The sequence below is a fragment of the Condylostylus longicornis genome, unplaced genomic scaffold (assembly GCF_029603195.1).
Source record: "Condylostylus longicornis isolate FDR11 unplaced genomic scaffold, ASM2960319v2 ptg000091l, whole genome shotgun sequence".
NCBI lineage: Eukaryota > Metazoa > Arthropoda > Insecta > Diptera > Dolichopodidae > Condylostylus > Condylostylus longicornis.
Window position 1 is genome coordinate 375,709 of NW_026578059.1, and position 15,818 is coordinate 391,526.

The 15,818-nt window shown below is 26.8% G+C and overlaps 1 protein-coding gene across 3 annotated transcripts in view; it reads right to left on the reverse strand.

Annotated features, from left to right (window-relative positions):
• Positions 1–9,204: 9,204 nt before the first annotated feature.
• The window catches only part of LOC129613749 (paired box protein Pax-6-like), a 69,007-nt gene continuing 62,393 nt past the window's right edge, over positions 9,205–15,818 (reverse strand). The window contains exons 5-8 of one of the 3 annotated variants that reach the window (XM_055527951.1): positions 12,700–12,870; positions 12,141–12,353; positions 10,919–11,950; positions 9,205–9,519 (exon numbers count right to left, since the gene is read on the reverse strand). In XM_055527951.1, the coding sequence (XP_055383926.1) occupies positions 9,425–9,519; positions 10,919–11,950; positions 12,141–12,353; positions 12,700–12,870 (1,511 nt within the window). In that variant the 3' untranslated portion in view covers positions 9,205–9,424. The remainder of the gene's footprint in view (positions 9,520–10,918; positions 11,951–12,140; positions 12,354–12,699; positions 12,871–15,818) is intronic. The other 2 variants (XM_055527950.1, XM_055527949.1) reach the window with 2 other exon arrangements.

Here is a 15,818-nt window from a genome sequence, read left to right on the forward strand (position 1 = left end):
TTAAGCTATTAGTTAACCTACCCAGAAGAATGTAAATTCGACTGTTAGTAATTAAAATATACAAAAATTTTTTATGCAAGTGCCATTATACAAACATGCATATTTAAAAATATTAAAAAGTGTTTTTAATTGCATTTAATAAAAGTTGGCTATCGCACAGTTTTATCAGACATTAATTTATTCAATACAAGATGAGGAACAACGACATTGACTGTCAAGACATTCTGATTATAAGATATTTGCTTCCAAAACATTCTGATAACAAAACTGCCAAGACTTTCACATAGTTAGACATTTACTGTCGCGACAGTTATAGTCACGACAGTGACTGTCATGCCAGTAGACATCATGTCAGATGCACGTAATTACTTTCCAGACATAATACAGTAAATATAAACATAATACATTTACTATATTATGTCTCGACATTACTATTGAGCAAAATAAATTTAGTGAGAAAATTTAATTTAGTTAGTTAAGCCTGTAGTATTATTCCTCCTAATACATTCAGTATTTAAAATACTTAAATTGAGTGTAGTTTTATATTATCATTATTTTTGTATAGTAAAGATTATTTGGTTCTTTGTTTTTTTTTATAATTAGCTAGTGAAAACAAAATTCTATTTGGAAAGAATAATGAAGATTTTTAAAATACAAAAAAACAAAAATATAATATGGTCAGATAGATTAGCTTGCCGAGAATTATTAGCTTGCCTGTTAAACACTTGTTTCCAATTTTAAGTCTAAAACACTATTAAAAGTTCTAGTAAGGTTTCCCTATAGAACTAAGTTTGCAATGATGTCACTGATGATTATAAGAGTCAGCACAATAGCTGCTACTATCAGCTTCAAAGTAGAAATATTTCATAGCATAATGTTTATAAAGACAAAGATTTGGGTAAGTAAAAGGGAAGTAAAGCCCAATATTTTATAAAGTATTACACTAAAGTTCAAATCCATTGGACAGTATGGATTTTTTTATCGTTTAATTTTTTTATCGTTTTTTATATCGTTTAATTTTTAACATCATGAAAATATTAAAAAAAAATTCTTTTTTGAATGCGAACTCTAGTGGTTGTATCTTACATTTTTCTCAGTCAATTTTATTATACTCTAGTGTTTAAAAACATAATTATTCTTATTTGAATTTATTGTATTAAGATATCGTACTTTTTATAAGAATTCACAATAGAGTAAAAAACTAAGTTATTCATATTTTCTTTTTAAAACTATTCAAAATAACAATTCAATTCACAATCTAATATTCACCACATTTCATATTTAGTGGTGAATAAGATAAATTTAGTAATGATCAAAACCAAAATTCAATATGTATGTATGTACTTATATGTAATAAGATTTTTATTAAAAATTTCAAAATAACCTGAACTAGATTATGTATGTATATAGAGTGTACAATACAATTTTGTTTAGTGAGAACACTGTAGTACAGGACATAACAATTAATAGTTTGAATATTTTCACATATATGGTTTTTCGGGTAGAGTTTTTGAATATTTCAAGTCATTCTAGAATCCGAAGGGCTTTAAATATTCGAAGTATTACATTTTGTTCACAGGTGAAGGGAACGCAAGCTTATAATTTGGACAGAACTCCTTCCTACATACCGTAGAATATGTGCAATACCTAATTATTAAGCAATATTATGTTTATCTATTATAATAAATTGTCGTGTTCCATTTTACTTTTTTTTGATATAGATAATTTGGTGGTAATTTTGCCCAGAATGGAGCAAAATTACCACCACGGATTTTACTGTTGCTGTTCACACAGGTTAAAATCTCGTTTCCCCGCTGAAGGTTTTTTTTAAACCATCTGTTTGTGTGCGGAAAACTATATACAAAATACTGAACATTTGATTTTGCTGTTCCGCTTTTTTTCTGGACTAACAACGGAAGTCGTCGGCCGTTGTCGATCACCACTTTCGTTTTGTTTTTACAATTATAACTTATTTCTGTAAGTGTAAGGGAAACTTTGTTGTTAAATTGAATATTTGCATAACAGAAGAGAGACACCATTTTCAACAGTTTTTTTACATTTTAATAAGTCATTGAAGAAAAAAATTTGGTATAAAATAACATTAGCAGCACTATATTTTTCTCAATAACCTCTAAACCAGATCAGTTAGCAGAAAATTAACATTTTTCAAAAATTAAAATTCCAAATTTTTTAACATTAAAGTTATGTGATTCCGAAATGTAAATAGATTATAGCTAATGTAGATATCCACGAGAAAGCTTTTCTTCTCAGTTTTGTAAATCATATTTAATAATACCCTTTGTTTTACAGAGGCCCAAAGGTATACTTAAAATTTCATAAAACAAAAAAAAACATAAGTCGAGATTGATTTTAAGCGCCTGTTACTCCGAACCTGTTGAACTGTGAACTCCATACAAAAGTCTCCATACAAAAGTTTTGTCTACTCATGACAGCCAAGCAATGCACTTTAATACAAGGTGGATCTGTAGAATAGAACGTGTGTATGACGAATATTTTATTTCAATAAGAATGTATTTTTTTTAGAAGGTTAGTATATTCATAAAAAATATATTAGACAGATGCTAGAGTAAAACGATATGACACACAGAACTGCAAGAAACTTCTGCAGTTTTGTTCTAAAATTTCAATTCATTTTCATTTCAAAACTCATTGATTGATTACTGCTGGTATATGAATGTATTTTTTTTTTTGTATTTTGCAAGTCAACGGCTTATTACCTCTTCTAATTTTTAAGTTTCCTCTCTTCATTAAATTTTATGTTTATGTACATAATGTACATACTTTATTTATGAACGTAAATGTAAATATGTACATATTTATGTGCATAATTACATATTAGTACGGGTAATTCTAGATGGGCTACCACGCCTCCCTCTCCCGCCTCCTTCTCTATAGTATATTTCCTTCCTTATATTTTATGTATTTGTCAAATTTATTATTTCTGTTTATATTTGATATACATATATAAAATATAAATTTCAATTTTAATTAAAAGGCAGAATTAAATCAGGACTTTCGCGTAATAAAATCGCGTTAAAATACATTTTTTTACAAGGATCTTTTAAACAATTTAAGGTATTATTTTATTTTTTATTTTCTTTTGTTTTTATTTCCTTTTGTTATTGTATATTTATGTTTTCTTTTGTTTTTAGTTAAATTTGTATTTATACAATATTTATATGTATATAAATATGTATATGTAAGGAAAATAAAGGAATTGAACAGCATGAAATTTATTAATTTTTTAAATAAATAAGAATAATAATAATAATAAGAAAAAGAAAAAACAATAATAATTTCAATTTTAAAATGAACATTAAAAATGTAACATATTCTTTAATGTGTATAATACATATATTATATACATACACAGACAGTGTATCCGAGAATCGATGATATTCGCGAAGCATGATATTCCCGGTGTATTCCCGAACACAGATTTTGAAAGAACGAAAAATCTTGAGTTCGATCTAAAAATTTCGCCTTATGTAAAAATGTTATTCCCGATAAGTAGCTTTTATGTAAAAAGAACTAGGTATTGGTTAGCTTCGTACAAATAAGAGTTAAAGGAATATTGCCTTTAAAACCATTGCCACAAAACCAAGACAAGAAAAACCAAATTTTATTGAATTATCAATAAGTGTTCCCTAATGTTTTTTGTTCGTCTCAACTTTTTGAGCAGGAAATATCAATGATTCTTGGGCACCTTGTATTTACATATATATCAAACTCATATACACAGAACAAGAAATAAACAATTTAAAATATATCGAATTACATACATACATACATTTGAAAAACATAAAAATTATTTATTGTTGTTTAAGAAAACAAAAGAAAATTTATTTTAAAATATTTTTTTTTCTTTTTTTTGCTTTAAATATTAAAATGAATCGACATTCACAATAATTTAAAAAAAAGTCGCCATATTATTAATTAAGAAATTGCAATAATTTTATATTTACATATTAATTAAAGAATTTTACATTCTAGGTATACTTACATATATTGGGGTTTATTATGACTGTCACTTAAAATATAAAACTAAATGTCATTTGAATGTCATTATGACTTCATTTTACTCTCAATATCGGGATAATTTTAGTTGTCACTAAGGGCTTGGCCGACAAGTAATTTCTATTTTTGCAACTACTGCTTGATTGCACGATTGTTGCGCGCACATTTAAGTAATTAAACTATTACGTTAAATCACAATAAAAAAATTACAAACTGTTTAAATATAAACCTATGGGAAACAAATAAGCAATTTAACAGTTGGAAAACTAAAAATTGCTTGTTTGCCTGGGAAAAATTCCTTGTCTAACTGGTGAGATTTAGTACTATTTTTTGAATAGTTAAAAATATTTATATAATTGCAAATGTGCGTGCGTGATCCATGAGTTAAATTTCGAAAAGTACATATTCTTTTTTTGTAATGTATTGGCATTATAAGTGGCTGTTATAGAATAAGAAAACTTTTATGTCACTATCACTGCGATAAATGAAACGGATCCTTAGAATGAGATTCATATTATTTTTTAAATTTTTTTTTTAATTTGACTTCGTACAAAACCAGAAATTGCAATATATTCCCAAACTCTAGTACAAAATGGCGACTATTACAATAGTTTCGAGTATATCAAAAATTTTAAAATTACTGAGGAAAATTTAATTATGACATTTAAAATTTAAATAAGATTTAATACTTACCAATCGTACTCATACAAAACCAAAAACGAAATAATAAAACAAAAGTATCCTATAGCTGTACGTGATTGTGTAATATAAAGTTTTTGTTTTAAGGAGAAAACAATAACAATAAGAAGCATAATAATTTTTACTAATTATTATTGACATTTGGCCTTTTTGTTTTTGTTTTTTTTTGTTTCTTATTCAATTTCTTAATATTTAAATAACAATCGAGCACAATAGCGAACGAAAAATAACAAAAGAATAAAACAGCAGAAAGTTAAAAATGACGGTATAACAAAAAAAAAATATGTTCGTTTTTTTTACATATAACTCATGTACTTATTTTCAAATTTAAAATTTCTTCCTTCTTACCACTTTTCTAAAAAAATTTTGAAAAAAATGTTTATTAGTTTCACTCTGTCCGTTCGTCCGTGGACATGTTTACAAAACTTCTACACCCTTGAAGATAGAATGCTCTAGAAAGACATAGATCTTTACTAGAAATTTATTTCCGTAATAGAAAATTTTTACCTATCTCCCCCCCTTTAAAATGACAAGCCACCCAAAACCCTATAAATGCTATTTTTTAACTATTTGTTGCAGCGAAACCATAAGCATTTTTCAAATTTTCTAAACATAGAACAGTTGTGGTTTATTTCTTTTACCGTGGCATACAATATTTGAACTTTGAAAAAAGGGATATGACAATTGAAATATACCATTATCTAAATTCTGCTTTTTCTAGATTTTTGATGTCGGTTTTCTTCTAAACCGAGCTCTAATTCCTCTAATTCTTGAGTCATAAGAGTCTGAAATTTTAGTAGTTTTAAAACACTAATAAATAGCTCATTTCGTTGGAAGAAAATTTTTTCGCGTCTCCGTTCCATTCTAAGGTGCATCGACACGCGCAGTTTGTGAAATTCGAATTTTTGGCACCTTATATTTCCGAAGCGGCAAGCTTTTCTAAATTCATATAAATGCAGAAAACTAACGGTAAATGCCATGCCATTAAAAAAATATGATTATTGTTCTTAACTCACGTAATTAACCCTTAAATTTGAGCATTATATTATTGCCATTATTTCAATTTTTTTCCATTTTATTTTTTCTCATCCTAAATGTAGACAATTTTTTAAATATATTCGCATATAAGTGAAAGTAATATTAATAATGTAGTGTATATTTATAGATTGTTTTTAAAAAGCTATATTTTCACTTGCTGAAGGGAAAAATGCTACATTACAAACCATTGGTTTGACTCAATTTTATTTTGATATTTCTGGTTTTAAGCGAGGGCGCGAAATAGGTTTTTACATTTTGTATTCTGAAATTTATTCTTTTCCTGTGTTTCTTTTCGCTTTCCTTTTTGTCTTTTCTCTATAGTTAGTGTATTGTGTTTTAATTAAAATGTGCAAATGTATTTGCGAAAATTTTCTTATAACAATTTCTTATTTAAATAATATACAGTATATCACACCTATATGATATTAGAATAAAATACAACTGTGCATAACATTAAAATATCTTTTAAAAATAAATTAGTAGAGTAGCATAAGATGCAATGGATACGAACGTATCAAGATAATATTTTTTATAAAAGAATATAAGAATTTATAAAAAGTAATTAAATAAAACTTTGCATTGAAATGAAGAGCTGTGATTAAGCTTATTAAGCGAGACATTATCTAAAATCGATGGTGAAAATGCCAGAAGGGTGGATTATCTTTTTTCTCTGTAGGAATTACTGTAACGAAGAGGAGAAGGGGATGTTGACCCATATCCCTTTTCCTTATTAATTTTTTACGAACTATACGAAATTATTGTAAAAGTAAACCTCTGTCGGTTTTTAAGGTGACACAAATTTCTTATCTCTTATTGCCTATAAATGCAGATGTGTCGTCATTTACAAAATCGTAGGCGAACGTGATGTGATTTGAAATGATTATCAAACCCTTGACATATACGGAGGAACGACCCTAGCATATCAGTTAAAATTTTTCAATTATTAATTTTCACAGTATCGCTAATAAGTATAACTATAGATATAAGTATAGTCCTTTGAAAAGTGCATCGTCCACAATTTAAAATTAGAATTAAAAAAAAATGTAATGAAGACATATTTATAATTTTATTTGATTTTTCCACAATTTTTATTTGATTTTTGTAATTGTTATTTTAATTTTTTTTTTGCAATTTTTCAATTTTTTTTTTTGTTTGTTGTCTTTTTATAATTTTTTTTTTGTAGTTTTTTTTTTTACTATTTTATTTTTGAAACATAGTTTATTTCTCTTTAACCAAACATATACAATTATTTATTTTGTTTTTTTTTTCTTATTTTTATTATTTATATATTTGATTTTTTTGTTTTATTATTTTTTATTTTTTTAAATATTTCAAATTCCGGATTAAATATTAAAAGTATCCTACAAATTTTTTGCTCTTTTTTTTATTTAAATATTTTTTCTCTGGATTCTCTCTATCTTTCTGGTTATGATTATGGATCACTTAGTGAATATAGCCTTCTCAATATAAATGGACTAGAAGGGCCAATATATGAGATAATGATAGGTAAAAGAGGAAAGGGTGGGAAATTCTACTTATATAATGTAACTTTATTTAATTCCTTATAAATACTAAAATATTTCAATAGTGTAAATGAAAAATGTTATTATTTTCAAAAAAAAAAAAGAAAGAGAGAGGGAGAAGGCAAAAATTTGCAACTAATTTACATTGCAATAAACTATGCATACTGCAGCACCGGATCAAAAGCATATATTTGCAAATTAAGCATTGCGATGGCCGCCGGATATTGCAGGGTCGCTATTTAAAACTTAAAAAAATAATTTGATTAAATTAATTCAATTTTTTCCCCATTGAGTGTGTTTTTTAAAAATCTATGTTTTCTTTTTATTTACAGTCAAATTAATTTGATAACATTGTACCTGCATATAAAAATTTAATTTCAAAGGCTTTATTTTCTACATAACTTAAATTTTGCATGTGGTCAGCACATAACTGGCTGCAATTGTATATTGTCTAGATTAGTAAAATTATTCCAGAAGATTATGAAACACTCTTTTACAATTTTGAGGACACTAATAAGATTTTAGTTAACATACATAGAAAAATATGAATTTGGTTGTTATTAAAGTTTCAATTTGTGCCGTCCGCATTATACGAAAAGTTCGTCAGTAACTTTTGGTAACAATCAGCGCTCACATATTAAATTTCAAAAAATTCCATTAATTTGTTCAGTAAATATGTCCAAAAATGTAAAATCGGCCCCTAGATCAGTTTTCGACCCGTGATATTTCCAAAAAATTTACAGAAATCGGTTAATTATTTTTCGTTATATACCCAAAAATGTATGTCTGTCCAGTTGCTGACATCTGATTTCTTCCAAAAGTTAAGAGGTTTCGTGTACGGTCGAATGATGCTTATATATAAAATTTAAAGTAAATCGGTTGAATATTGTTTTCAAAATGATCAAAAATGTAAAACTGGACCGCTAAAAATTCCAGTTCCCGAGGCCTGATATATCTTAAAAGTTGATAAATTGGTGCCATAATCGAAATAAACTTACATATAAAATTTCATCAAAATCGTTTCAGTCGAGATACACTTGAGATACACGCGTGCACACACAGACCTACCTAAAATAGTTTAATTACGCTTCCCTACCATGGAGAAGTGCGTTCCCACCCAAAACTCGATATGCAAAATTTGTTTCCATCACATAACCTACCATATTGTATACATAATGCGGTCGGTAAAAAAATAAGAAAAAAAGTGCTGTTTTTAGAAACAGAAACGGTATAGGGAGCCGAATAAGCCGGAGTCAGACCTGTGTAATGCTGCATATACATTATATATAAATAACAAAAAATAATAGAGTATAAATATAATCTAAATTTAAATTTCCGTTTTAAAATATGAAGTGCATGATAGACTTTAGAAATTGACAAGTCATCGTATTGAATTATATATAGAGAATAATATAGAAAAAGATAGAAAGAGAGATAGAGGAGAAAGAATATAAAAGAGAATAAATTCTCAAAATTCTTATTTTTTAAATCCGGAAATTGAATATTGCAAATGAAATTTGTTTTTTTATTTTTTTTTTCTTTTCCTTTATCTAATTTATTAATTTTACATAATATATATTAATATATATATATATATATATTTATATTTTTGCTGTATATATACTTAGATATATATATATGTATGTATAATTTTTATATATACATATAATTTTTTCCTTATTATATATATTTTGAATAAACGATGAGAGATGATCCATTGATTTAATTTTATAGTTTTTTAAAATTTAATTTAATTTAATTTAATTTTTTTTTGTTTCTTTAATATTTAGTTTTTTTCTTGTTTCTGTTTTCATATATATTTTCATATATATTTCAATATATATATGTATATATATATATATATATATATATATATATATATATATATCATTTTTAATATTATTTTAATAATTATTTTTAATAATTAATTATATGAAAATTGAATTTAATAATTGAAAATAATATTTATAATAATTAATAATAATATAATTATATAATAATAAAATTTAATATACACACTTACAAAAAAAAAAATTAAAAAATTAAAAAAAAAACCCCCGAAAAGGGAGAAATCTACACTTTTTTTTTTTTAATTTTAATTTAATTTTTTGTTTTTAATACCAATATCACTGAAGCCTGGACCAGTATTGATGTGATGACATTGGATCATCGGGTTGACCTGAAACAGCAACTGGAACTGATACTCCTGGTGATATTAATCCTATAAAATTTAAATATTACAAAAGAATAGAAGAGGGAAATGAAATAAATAGTTATTTCTTTTTTGTGGAAATATTTTGAGGATGAAAAAAAAATATGATCTAGGATAGTTCTGTTTCGACACAGTGCGGCCCATTCAACTTCAAAATGTGGCGCATCATACTTCCTTGCAACAGAAAAAAATATATGCTATTGCGACTATTAAAATTTTTCAAAAAAGTTTTGAAAATTTAATCGTAGATGACAGATATAGGTACATGAAATTCCATACAAATTTATTGTTTGTCAAAACAAAACAATGAATAAAGTCAGTTGAAAATGTCATTTGTCTTGTAAGTAGGTAATTTAGGAAACTCGAGTGGCCTATACTCATACTCACATACTACATATTTGCCCATAATCCACAAAAGTTTGCCAAAAGAATAAATTATACACACATTCTCTACTGACTTCTTCTTCTTAAATGGCACTACAGCTCGGGTTGAGCCTTGGCCTTCTCAACAATTCTCCTCCAATCGGAAAGCTGATGAGCCATTTTTCAACGCCAATTTTCCTCGCATCATTTTCGATGTTGTCCTTCCATCTTAACCTTGGTCTACCTCTTGCTCTAGTGTAAGTTGGTCTACTTTTGAAAATTTTTAATGGAAACCGTTTTTCATGCATTCGTGTTAAGTGACCTGTACATCTCAATTTTTGGGCCTTTACAATTCTTACTATATTTTTTCCACCTATGATTTCGTTTATTTTCTCTTTGCTTCTTCTTTGGTATTCATTGTTTTCTGATTTTCTTGCCCCAAGTATTTTCCTAATTACTTTTCTTTCAAATACCCTTAGGCACCTATCATCACTCGAGTTCAAAGTCCAATTTTCACAACCATAAGTTACAACAAATCTTATTATGGTTTTATAAATTAAGTTTAGCATGTCTTGTGAGAAATCTGGACATCTATACTGGTCTGAGTCATTCTATACTGATAGGTCTTGTTATTTTAAAAAGTAGTTCTGATTCGTACACACACTCTACTGACAGAGCCCCTTTTTTTAAAGCAGTGCCTCTGTTACTTTATGACAAAATTATTTTTGGAAATGTTGATCATCACATTTTACCAAAAATAATTTGCGCAATAAATTGAATAAATTCTGTATGATTTATGTATATATATATACATATATAATTTTTCAGAATTCTCTGTATGACAACTATACTTGAACCGGTAATTCAACTAAAAAAATAATTCATTTAAAACTATGTAAGAGCACGTTTAGTGATTTAAGTAACCTTGTATGAATCTTAGTTGAATGCGCGTTTTTGAATTGTCACTGTGAATTTCAAACCTTCAGTTACATATACAGGGAAAATTATATTTTTTTTTTCAATATATTTATTCAATATTACTCACCGGTACTATTATTACTTGTTCCTGAATAATTTGGTACATTTATCATTTGAAAGTTAGATGGTGTACTTGGTGAATGTCTTGCATTTGCAATAACATTTCCATTACCATTATTATTATTATTTGTTGATGTATCATCTGTATTTGTTAATTGTATACTGGTACCGGTATTACCACCATTATTACCATTTGGATTATGATGATGTGTTAGATTTTGTGTTGAATATGGACTTAATCCTAATGTATCGTATGTTGAAGCAGCAGCAGCAGCAGCAGCTGCTGCAGCAGCTATATGATGATGATGATGGTGGTGATGATGATGTTGCTGCTGCTGTTGTTGTTGATGATGATGTTGTTGCTGTTGATGATGTTGTTGTTGCTGTGATGCACCAGTTATATGTATTGAATTATCATTATCATCATTTGAACTATTTGGATTTGAATTTCCACCACCACCAGCTGATGGTGTTATTTGACCTCTTGATATTTGACATTGATATGGTGATGGTGGTGTTAAATCACGTTGTTGTTGTTGTTGCTGCTGTTGCTGTTGTTGTTGTTGTTGCTGCTGTAAACATATAGCTGATGGTGATGATGACGATGTTAAACCCGTTGGTACAATACCAGTTAAACCAGGTGATGATGATGATATCGATGATAAAGATGGATGTGTAAAAGATGATATTGATGTCATTGAACTATATGAATCAGTTATTGACATCGGTGAATGATGTATTGAAGAATACATTGCACTCATACTACTACCAAAACCACTATTTAAACCTAAACGTGGTGATAAAGATGGCATCATTGAAGTTAAATGCTGATGTGCATGTGGATGTGTATGAGGATGTGCATGTGGATGAGCATGCGGATGTCCTAATCCAGTTGTACCAGTTGTATTACCTAATAATGATGTTGGACTATTATGTGATGCTATACAACCGACACTTATTAAACCGGCAGCTGTTGCTTGTAAATGATCTGGTGAACCGGTACTACCATGATGTGGTGGTGTTAACCCTGAATTCGAAGCTAATATAAAATATTTATATTAAATAATTAAAATATACAATGTATATATAATATATATGTATGTATATATGTATATATACAAAATATATATATAAGTTTAAATATTATATATACATAAATATATTAATTAAAATATTTTAATTTTTATTTTTTATTTAAAAAAAAACAGTTTTAAAGAAATTTGAAATACCTGTTCCAGTTGGTGTACTAGCATTACCATTACCGCCGCTTAAACTGTTACTACCTAAATTAGGTGTTTGCCTTTGATTACGTAATTTTTCTTCACGTCGCCATTTTGCTCGACGATTTGAAAACCATACCTGTATTCTAGCTTCTGGTAAACCAATTTTTGCAGCTAAACGTTCACGTGCGAATACATCAGGATAATGAGTTCTTTCAAATTCTATATATTGGATTGAGTGCATTTGCAATTTTTTTTTAATTGTTTATGTAATTTTAAGTAAATTTTTCAATTAAATCAAAATACGAATAATATTATAAACTTTTTCAAAGATTCTGAGTTAAGTGCAATATATGAATCCAATATATTAAATTCAATTCAATAAATATGGAATGCCCTTAGTCTGTCTATAATGCCTCTTATTTCAAACTAAATTAGAAGTACCCATCTTATTTTTTAAATAACAGGGAAATGTTAGAACAATTAATAAATTTAAAAACTGAATCCTTCTCAGAACATTTGAAAATTTATTCATAATTTAATAAAAACAATTTTAAATTGATTATACCTTTCTCAAGACTATCTATTTGATCATTTGTAAATGATGTACGATTTCTTTGTAATTTACGTTTTAAACGTAATCTAGCTTGATCATCATCGCTCACACCTAAATTAGAGCCACCATTAGAATTTTCACCTTCACCAGATCCCGTTTCATCTGAATGATGTCCATCTAATTCTTTATTTTGGTTTTAAGAGATGAAAAATAAAAATAAGAGAGAGCGAGAAAGAATATTTTGCTTTTTTTATTAATTTAATAAATTTAATTTTTTTATTGTGGTTTTAAACTGATTTGAAGGTATGTTGGAATATCAGCATTCGATAAGGTTTGGGCTAATTGAAGAATTAAACATTTTGGTTAACTTAAGCTTTTAATTGATTATTGACACAAATACCATAAAAATTAACTATGTAATTGTAGATCTTTGTTAGAACTGCCCAATTCTGAATTTAACCCTATACTACGAATAGTTTGTTTCGAACTCCCGAATCTATTTATATTTAGATCTTCGTATATATGGCGAACCATTCACTTTCTTTTGAAGAAAAGGTATGTGGACAAAAGGGGTTAACCAACATTTTGACGGAAATCGAGTTTTTCTGATAGAACATCATTAAATTTCATATATTTTCAATAAAAAATTAATAGTTTTAAAATTTGTTAATGAAAAAATGTGCTACAATCACTTACTTATTCCCCTTTGTCCACTTACCGCTTCATTATATCGCTCTCATATATTCTTTTATATAGGTATAGAGAATTTATGTCTCCGTCACGGCTTTAAAATTTTCTCAGATATAGAGGGAAGGAAACCTATATAAATCGTTGTTCTCTTAGGTTAAGATATAGAGAGGGATTTGCGCTTTCTTACACAGTATTAAATTGTCCGCACATATACACATATAGTGTAAATTTCGTTATAAAACAAATAAAAAAAAATTTGAGAAAGTAATATTCAAAAAAAAAAAAAATACTATTGTTATTTTGTTTTCTAAGGAGAAAGACCAAAAAAAAATAGAACGCTTATGTTTTTTATTGCCAATTTACTGGTTTCTTAAAAGCTAAATCAGAGAACATTGGATACAAAAAACAAAAGCAACAAAAAAAAGGAAATCAGTTTACACTTTTACTCTTATTTTTTTTTGTTAAATTTTTATAACATTCTTATATATGCATATATATGTACGCAAAATACAATATTACATAATATTTTAAATTCTATGCACGTGCTCTTTCTCTTTATAGTCAAAAGAAAAATTGTATTGTATACGCGTTTATATTCTTGGGGTAAATGTCTAGATATCTCAGCAGTTGAAAAAAAAACTCAACTGGAATGGACAAAAATTATTAACAGAGAAGAGAGTACATATATAGAAAAAAAAATAACAAAAAATAATAATAAAAACAAATAAATAAATAAAAAAAAAATTGTTCAGTCATTCTTTAAAATGTTTATTCGTGCGTGTAACTCTCATTTGGTATTAAAACTCTCAACTCAATGCTGGAATTTAAGTTGGTAATATTTTTTCAATATTCAAAAAATAAAAAAAATAAAAAACTCATGCACCCAAAAACAAGTAAAAAAATATTTTATATATATATATATATATGCGTACATACATATAAAAATACCAAAATAAAAAATTAAATATTAAAATGTTTAACAGGGTCAGATTCAGGAGTAAATATGTGTATCTTTAAATTGAAGCTTGATTTTCGAAAGCGAAATCATATTGACTGAAACTAGATTAGATTAAATATGGGTTAACAATGCATCGCAACCCAATGCACTATCCTTCTAACAAATTCGAGTATCTTGACTCAGACTATATATTTGACTATAATATGATATATTGAGTTCAAAGACTATATAAAAGATGCGGAATATATTTTGGAAAATATTCTACGAAATCAAACAGTTTTATGTTATGTGATTTAACTACAATACTCAACTAATCCTGTGTATAACAGTTGTAACTTACTAATATTTTGTAACAATTTAACAATAATGTAAAATCAAAAATGATTTTAAAAATTTTTATGACCACAAATATATAGCACATTTTTTATCATAATATATCGCGATATACTGTGTTTATGAGAAGGCTTTATATTTAATTATACAATGCCTTTATTAGCGGTCGCGATTTACCTACAATGTAACAGTGTATAACATTTATTTTAAAGTCAAAAACTCCTATATATGGGTTTTCTTTTTGATTTTGAGAAATGAAGTGTTATTAGAACAAGAAATCGTTGTTAATTATTGATTGTGAACTGGCAACTTTTTTTTTTTAATTTAAATCCGTAGAAAATAAATTTAAAATTTCATCATTCTATTCAAATGTGTTTTTTTGTAAAAATTTTGCTTGAAAAAAAAAAGTTCGAAGATATTGCATGTGAAACCTCTAGTTGTTAGGTCTGTTTAAAAGGAGTGGGTCTCGATGATGTTTTGGGCATGAGAATAGACAGTCGTTGAACGGGCAGGGGTACAAATTTATCTTTTAGGTCACGATGCATAATCGTTCCAAGCTACAATCAAATCTAATTTAATCTAATATATTAAATAAGAATTTGTTCAAAAATAAGTTAACAATTAAAAATTGAGGACTAATAATAAGACTCATTTCTCAACTACATATATAGAAATACCTTATAATTGCAATAAATTTTTATTTAATCCGATACTGTTGTAATTTTAGGTTAATTTTCAATTCAAAAATATTTTTAATACACAATTTATTTATGCATATATTTATTTAATTTATTTTTTTTTCTGGTATTTTTCGGTATTATTTTAAGCATTGATTTCAATAATCGATACTTTTGTGCTACAATTTCACTAGGTTTTTTTTTTTAGAATGAAATTTAAAAAAAAAAAAAAACTAAAAAGGGATCTTAAATAAGATTTTTATGTATATATCGAGAGAAGGAGAGAAAGAGATAAAACTATAAGCATATTATATAGAATGCTATATTCCGCACATACAATAATTCTCTATAAACCGGAATTGAGAATAGAAAATTGCAATATATATATATATATATATATAGAGGCATTGTTCTAACGCATTAAAATATGCAAAAAAAAAGTATAAATAAAATTAAAAAAAAATGGAAAATTA